Source organism: Aegilops tauschii, chromosome 1 (assembly GCF_002575655.3).
Source record: "Aegilops tauschii subsp. strangulata cultivar AL8/78 chromosome 1, Aet v6.0, whole genome shotgun sequence".
NCBI lineage: Eukaryota > Viridiplantae > Streptophyta > Magnoliopsida > Poales > Poaceae > Aegilops > Aegilops tauschii.
This window is the reverse complement of record NC_053035.3, coordinates 394435689-394443854: the sequence shown is the minus strand read 5'-3', so window position 1 is coordinate 394443854 and position 8166 is coordinate 394435689. Positions and strand designations below refer to the sequence as shown.

The 8166-nt window shown below is 46.8% G+C and overlaps 1 protein-coding gene across 6 annotated transcripts in view; it reads left to right on the top strand.

Moving 5' to 3' along the window:
- Positions 1–223: 223 nt before the first annotated feature.
- LOC109749708 (cysteine-rich receptor-like protein kinase 10) overlaps positions 224–8166 on the top strand; it is a 25703-nt gene continuing 17760 nt past the window's right edge. For 3 of the 6 annotated variants that reach the window (XR_012183796.1, XM_040387788.3, XM_045227954.2), the window contains exons 1-6: positions 239–349; positions 510–765; positions 2512–2547; positions 2654–2792; positions 3118–3364; positions 3483–3714. Coding sequence is in view for 5 of the 6 variants with exons in the window: in XM_040387788.3 (XP_040243722.1) it covers positions 692–765; positions 2512–2547; positions 2654–2792; positions 3118–3364; positions 3483–3714 (728 nt within the window). In the remaining variant the exon portion in view is untranslated. Of the gene's footprint in view, positions 350–509; positions 766–2511; positions 2548–2653; positions 2793–3117; positions 3365–3482; positions 3715–8166 lie in introns of all 6 variants that reach the window. The other 3 variants (XM_073498932.1, XM_073498939.1, XM_073498937.1) reach the window with 3 other exon arrangements.

The following is an 8166-nucleotide window of genomic DNA, read 5'->3' as shown; positions in this document are numbered from 1 at the left end:
GTCGATGGAGAATCGACCGGGGGGAGGGGCGGGCCCCGGGAAACCCTGACCCGCTCGCTCTGGAGCGCGTGCGAAACGAGAAGACATGGGTCACGGGAGGAAAGGTGACTCTGGATTCTCGAAAGCACACGATGGCATTTGCAGAGTGCTTTCTGTCAAAGTTTGAGGCCAGTTCGATCGGGCCTGAAAGATCGGGATGCTGGTGGAGTGGTGGGTGGGGTGGGGAATACTGTGGAAGTGGACGGCCGCGCATAAAGCTTGCCTTTCGAGCTTACTAGCACTACTGATACACGAGTGAGGACCGAGGACCGAGGAGTCGGAGCGCATGGTCATCCTCTCTTCACATCTGGTATGTAGTTCAAGATCTGAGCCTGCCATTGTCTCTTGTGTCTGGTCTTCAATTATTTCTCTTTGGTGCGTATGTTATCCACAACGCGACTTGATATGAAACAACTTCTCAACCTTTTTATAAGTTTTAATTAACAATGGAAACCTCTCGCGACCGACAGCGGGCGGCAGCCGCCGCGCCTGATCTCCGTGCTCCAGCCTCCTCCGCGTCCGGCGAGGCCGGATCCGGGTTCCACGTCATGTGCTCTCTGCTCTGCCCCCTTTCGCCGTCTCCTTCCGCCGCCTCCGCCAGCTCAACCGGGGATGGCGATGTGGATGAGCGGCAATAACCTTGGCACCCGCGATGTCTTGCCGCACGAGTGAGGTCGAGTATCCTGAGCATTACGGGCAACAACTACGTGTGGTTTTCAATTTCAGGTTCAGAAAAATTTCAGCACCAACCGAAATCATTGAAATTCAGTGAATTTTAGTTATTTCAGTTTCCATTTCAGCCAAATGACCGAAATATTCACTTGAATTCAATTAAAAATTTGAAAATTTTAGAAAACATTTTGAAAAATATTGGAATTGTTGTGCTATACTGAAATTGCTGAAATATTTTGGCCGAAACGTAATATTTCAGTGTCTGCTGAAATTACTGAAATTCACGAAATCTCACTGAAAGTGAAAACCATTGCCTTGAGAATGGTCATTAGTGCGGCGACCGAAATATTAGAGCTCGTCGCCGCACTAATGTACACCCAGGGAGCTACTCACCGCACTAACTGAGGTGGTATGCCTTGCTATTGGTCACGTGCAGCAGATTGCAGAGATCCTTCTCAGTGCTACCATTGCCTTGAGAATGGTCATCGGGCACGAGATTACTGCAACGCCACTTAGCTCACTGGCAGGCCCTGTCGCGTCCTTGTTGTCCCGCCCCGCACCCGAGCATTGGCAAATTACAGCTCCCCATCAGGTCCGCATAGACGTCACACCTTTGCCTAAGTTTGATCGTCGTGATTCCTGGGCGTTTGTCGTTGTGGGTGATCCTGTTGCTTTGGGTGATCATGTTGCCGTGGTTGTGGCTCCGGTGCTTCAGATCATGGCTGAGCTAGAAATGATGTGTGAGGGGCCGGTTTACGATCGTTAACGGAGCATCTGAAGATGGACTTGCTTGTGCCCTTGATCGTGGCTTGGGCACTCACTACTCCTCCCTTGGAGCCTGGCCAGGCGTCGGCAAATGAGGGGAGGGGAGTGCTGCTCCTGACACTGTTGCCACACACTCGACTGGGTCCATTAGGCATGTGGTTCCTATGGGGGATGATGTTGATGTGGCCGGAGTGCTGTTGCCTCGGAGACATGTTTGCCATCAAGCTTTGTGAATTCCTAACTAACTTGGATCCTAAAAATCAAAGGCAATTGGATGTCTCTTGAGGGAAAATGCTCGGTGGGACAAATGCAAGGAGGGTGAGCAATCAGACACCCGCAAGAAGAAATCCTACGAGTGCAAAGGCAAGAAGGGTGGTGATGATGAAGAGGCGCAGGTGGTTTCATGATGCAGCTTTCTACGCTGCATCCGGGGGGCTCCGATTTGTCTGTCGTCTTTGTCGACATGTTCTCTTGTTGCAGCGAATTGATGGTGATGTTGTGACTCAAGTGTTAACAGATTGCAATCGTGTCATGTTGGGCGTATTTTTAGCTCTGCCTTTGTGGTCATGTGGATCCATAGTTCTGGAGTAGACCGCATGAGGTGGGGTGTCTGTGATGGTTTTGCCCAGTTTATCACAATCTGACTGGGAAATTCTCTTCTTGTTAATTAATGGATGAGGCAAACCTTGGTTCGAAAACAACCTTTTAACATCTCTATCTGCTCTTTTTAGTATTTTCCAGTTGGATAATTGGCCAGATAAAACAAGTGTGCCTTTTTGGAAGCTTGTATTGTTTACATGACAGTATTAAAACTTACGAGTCTTAATAAACGAAGTCTTCCTATTCAATTTACAACGTCAGGACCCCATCTTATTCAATTGTCTAGATGCTATCATTTTTAATCGGCAATCAGCAAATTAAAACAAGAGGGAATCTTCATAACTATATTGTATCTAACATTAGCTCACCAGATCTTAACTGTACTGTATGTAATATCTCTTTTTATATTGTCACAACTTTTTTGTGCACATGCAGTTGCAAAAGCTCAAGAGGACGAATGGCAGAGGACAAGTAAGCTGCATGTTTCTCCTAACTTATGTTTTGTGACTTCTCATTTCAAGGTAAAAAGAAAAGACATGTACTTGTTCTTATCCAAAGGTATTCTCTTTTTAACAAGGAGCAGTGGCACGGGGAACAAGGTTGACAACATACATGGTCAGCCACGTAAGCTACCGTACCAATTTATAAAAGATATTACGAATGATTTCGATGAGGCTCAAATAGTTGGCCGTGGTGCATACGGAACAGTTTACAAGGTATGACTATGTACATATTCTTTGTCTTTAATGTAGAAACAATATATCCGCTGTTATTAAGTATGGACCGTGGGACAAATTTATAATCGGTACAAACATACAATAGATATGTTTGAAATGTGTGATATTGACTTTACTTGAACTTTCAGATCTTTTCTCTGAAACGATATTGATATTCATTAAAACAAGCACAATATCCGATCACTATCAAAGTAGTAACTTTTACTACTTTGTAATTTAATAAAAAAATAGCAATATTAGCCTAAATTGCATGTAACAGTAAAGTGATGTCAGTGTTATAAGGTACTAAAGAGTTGCTGAACAGGGTACTCGTGAAAATGGTGAGGAGATTGCTGTGAAGGTACTTCAGAACATGACTGGATTTGATAATAAGGAGTTTGAGAACCTTAGGAGGCTCAAGCATCAAAACGTTGTTGAACTATTGGGTTTCTGCAACGAATCAGAGAAAGTTGTTGCAGAATATAATGGGAAGCAAGTTATCGCTGAAAAGATGCATACAGCGCTCTGCTTCGAGTATGTATGTAATGGTAGCCTTGCCGAGTATATTTCTGGTAATTAAATTGGTGCACATGGCATTCTACTTATTGAGCATGTTATAAAGTCGACATGCTTCTTCTTCAGCGGATTACAATTCTGACTGTATTGCTTTCTTCTGTGTTTTTTTAATAGATGATCCTTGCTTGGGACTTAATTGGCAGATACTATACAAAATAATTAAAGGGACCTGTCAGGGTTTAGAATATCTTCGGCATGGATTGGAGGTTCCAATATGGCATTTGGACTTAAAACCTGCTAACATATTGCTAGATAAAGATATGATTCCAAAGCTTGCAGATTTTGGCTTGTCAAGACTCTTAGGTGATGAAAACACAAGAAAGACCATCAGTCCCGTCGGTACATGGTAAGAGCTAGCTAACTCATTTTTTTTCTAATAAATGATGGATTTATTGACTGAAAATGAAGGGGATATAAACATAATGAGCAACACCCGGCCTCTGCATAGGTAGAATGCACACAAGCAACACCAACACACACACAAAAAAGAAAAACACGTCGGCAAATAGCCAAGTCATACAGTACAAGATCAAAACTTTGCCTAAGAAAGGAAAAAGAAAAGGAAAAAATGAGGCGAACAAAACAGCGATTGACCAAACTACAATAAATAGCTACCTCATGCCAAAACATTCTATCCGGCTATTGGCTTTGAGGCGTTGCAAAGCTGAGCAAGTTCCCACATGTGAAAGATGTTCCCTTTTTACCGGCCTCTTTTTTCTTTGTGTTTTCACGTTTTTTTGCTAGTTTGTGTTTCCATAGTTCATTAATTAAATAGTAAATAACAGAAGAAAAGTATTTATTGAATCCTATTAGACCTTGGAGAAAGTCATATAGTGATATTTGTTTGAAATATTATACGAGGACCAACCATGCATCGCTCGGGTGATTCGTGGAAGGGGCTCTACCCCTAGCACACCGTGATCAAACCATATGTTTGTGGTCCTATAGGTCTCACCAAGATGGATTATCTTTTCAGTGGTAGGCGGCAATAATGAGACGCGAGTGGTGACATCATGAACCTTGATGTTTCGTGACTCACTAGTATAGAATAGTTATTTTAAGAGACCTCATCACGTATAGTTAGGGTTAAACTGTCACTGATATAGAGATCACACATGCCTCAGCTATAGTAACTGTTAGGAATAAGCAACTTGTATTCCATGAGGCCATAGGCCGATATATATACATGTACAGGTGTGGAACATATGCAGGAAACCCCTTATACAACGGGATAAATACAAAGGGGTACATGACTTATATTATAACTCTAACACCCCCCTCAAACTCATGGTGGATGAACAACACTGAGTTTGGAGGGATAAAAGCCATGTTGTGCTCTAGTCTGGGCCTTCGTCAGGAAATCCGCCAACTGTAACTTGGAAGGCACATATTGCAGAGCAATAACCTGATCCTGCACACCAGCACGCACATAGAAAGCATCAACACCAATATGCTTGGTGAGCTCATTCAACTGAGCACGCCGGGGCTCAAACTCCTTACGGAGCCGAGACAGGAACTCGTAGACCTTGGAGAAAGTCATATAGCTCCGTAAGGAGTTTGGAACTCTCTCTCAATTCTCTTGTCCTGGTGCTCATGCTCAGAATGGTGTGGCTGAGCGAAAGCATCGACATCTTACGGAGCACGCCGGGGCTCAAACTCCTTACGGAGCCGAGACAGGAACTCGTAGACGCGATGAAACTCCAAATTGGCCTGGACAGCCTGACAACAGGGGCAAGTACGACAACCAGCATTGCGGAGAGAATCAAGCTGGCGCCAGATAGCAGAACTCTGTGCATAGAAGTCATCAACAGTAGAGTCACCCTGCTGAAGAGCATGCTCCTGACGAACCACCGAAAGGTATAAGGCATCACCAGAGGGCTCATAGCGCTGACGAAGACAGGTCCACATCTGAAAGACAGTAGGAAGACCCAGAAACTCAGAAGCAAACTGAGGCAGAACACTAGCAGTGAGAACAGCTGCAGCACGAGCATCATCATCAAGCCACTGGGTGTAAACAGACAAAGCACCATGATACGTCTGAAGAGCCTCCTCATAAGCCAAAACCCTCTCATCATAAGCACGATCAGCAGCCTCATCAGCAAGCTTAGCCGCATCCTTGGCGGCCTGATTAGCGTCCGTAGGAAGAACCGGTGGAGTCGGCGGAGTAGGGGCCACCGGAGGAACCGGACGTGGCGGACAACAGACCTCGCCAGAAAGAACACCCCAGAGACGGATGCCACGCATGTGAATGCGCATGAAGCCAGCGAACTCGGTGTAGTTAGTACCATCAAAGATCACCGGACAGCGAGGGACAGCAACATAGCCCGATGCAGCAGACATTTTTTTTACAGAAGGCAGACGTTCAGGAGTCCCGATCTGCAGCAGCGGCGGGCGGCTTGATCAAAAGTGGACGAGCCTCGGAAGCAGAAGCTCGATCTGGCCTCGAGCGGAAGATAGGGCGGGGCAGACGGCGTCGATCCAATCGGGGGCTGCGGGCGACGAGTTGGAGCAGCTTAGGAGCGAAGGAACGGAACGGGCGGACGGCTTCGATCCAATTGGGGGCTGCGGGCGACAAGTTGGAGCAGCTTCGATCCAAGCTCGAGTAGAAGTTGGCAACGAGCGATGGAGCGGAACCGGCTTCGATCTTGGCCGTGAGCCGGACGGAGCGGCAGTCAGCAGGGTAGCGACGACGTGGGGAACAGGGAGCAGCTGGAAGGAAGACACGGCAGCCGGAGGCGGCCGTAAAGAAAAAACTATCGGGAGATGAGGACGAGTTGCGGCGTCCGAGAAGACCTAAACCTAGGCTCTAATACCATGTTAGGAATAAGCAACTTGTATTCCCATGAGGCCATAGGCCGATATATATACATGTACAGGTGTGGAACATATGCAGGAGCCCCTTATACAACGGGATAAATACAAAGGGGTACATGACTTATATTATAACTCTAACAGTAACCTTGTGCAATGTGCTTCACTAAGAAACCATGTGCGATGTACATTGTATTGCACACAATCGGCTACGGTTTACTTATGTGAAACGCGTGTGTTGTATGAATATTGTTCATGGTTGCTTAGATCTCCTTTTGGAATCCTTCATCGGAGTATAAGCATTGTGTTCGTCTGCGTTGAAGGGGGTGGCAGATTGTTAGAAGTAGAGCCACCGAGCAGTACTCTGCCACAACCATAGGTAGAGCTAGCGTTGCATGCTCTGTGTCGACCGGCTAGGGCAAAGAATGTGGTGGGCTTTCTTAGGTGTTCGTCGGCCGGCCAGAGCACGTGGAGGGCTAGCTTGTATGTGGAGACAAATCCGGCATGTGTGAAGGGCTGATACCTTGCAAGCAACAAAGCAATGCTGGCAGGGAACGTCGGCAAGCCGGATGGGGAAGCACGGTGAGGCAACAGTGTTGTTCTTGTTAGAGATACGACAGGCAAATCAGCACGACAAAGAACGAAAACAAGCAAGGGACACGAGATTTTAATGTGGAAAACCCCTCCAACACGAAGGGGAAAAACCACAGGTGCCAGCCAGCAAATCTTCACTATATCGGGAGAGGTTACAAACGTCGGGGATTTACAACTGATCAACTTATCTCATGCGGTAGTTTACAAAGGATATATATAATCCGTACCACGGGGGCTTCGCCCCCCGCACCCCCAGGCGTCCCTGTCGGGGGCGGCCCACATGGGCTAACTTCAGACTCGCTAGCATCGGCCCAAGCCTACCAGCGACGGGCCTCGCTCCGCTCGCTCGTCAAAAGTTAGCCTTTCTCTTTATACATAACAAACTCCACCTTGAGACAAATTCCATCTTGTAGCATGAATGAGAACCTCCTCCCTGAACAACAAAGAAAAAACACTTTCGGCGCCAAACAACCACTGTGACTAGTGAGTTATACTAACTAAGTCTAAGCAAAGCTCAAACTTAGCAACAGGAACTAGCTTTGTCTAACATATCAGCAGGATTATCATGAGTACTAATCTTGCATACCTTTAGTTCACCTTGCTCAACAATGTCTCGAACATAATGGTATTTGACATCAATGTGCTTTGTTCTCTCATGGAAAATCTGATCCTTAGTGAGGTATATGGCACTCTGATTGTCACGAAATGGATTAATGCAAGAATTGTGTCCACAAACTTCAGTATACAAACCTTTCAGTCCAACTGATTCTTTACATGCTTCTTCAATAGCCATGTATTTTGCTTCAGTGGTAGATTGGGCAACTACTGGCTGCAATGTTGCCCTCCAACCAAGGTTTTCGAGTCGATGAGTCGACGGGTCGCTCGGGGTGGGCGACTCTGGACTAGTCGTGACTAGTCTAAACTCACGGTCGACGAGTCGACGTGAGTTAAGCAGTAGCAGCAACCAGGGGAGAAGTGGAGGAGTGCAACAGCAGCAGCAACCAGGGGAGGAGTGGAGGAGCACAACAGCAGCAGCAACCAGGGGAGGGAGTGGAGGAGCACAATAGCAGCAGTAACCAGAGGAGGGGAGGAGCACACCAGCAGCAGCAACCAGGGGAGGAGGGAAGGCAGCCGCCAGGGAGAGGGTTAGGTTGGGGGTGAGGGGGAATGGATCGATCTATAGGTTTCCAGGGGTGGGATGGGCCTATGGGCCAAGCAAATACTTAAAAAAATGCATGACAGGTGGGGGCCCAAAATAAGTGATTCGTTCGACTCAGACACAGAGACTAGTCGAGCGACTCGAAAATAGAGCCCCCAACTCATGGCACAACCACCAATAGTGAACACATAACCAGAGGAGGGGAGGAGCACACCACCAGCAGCAACCAGGGGA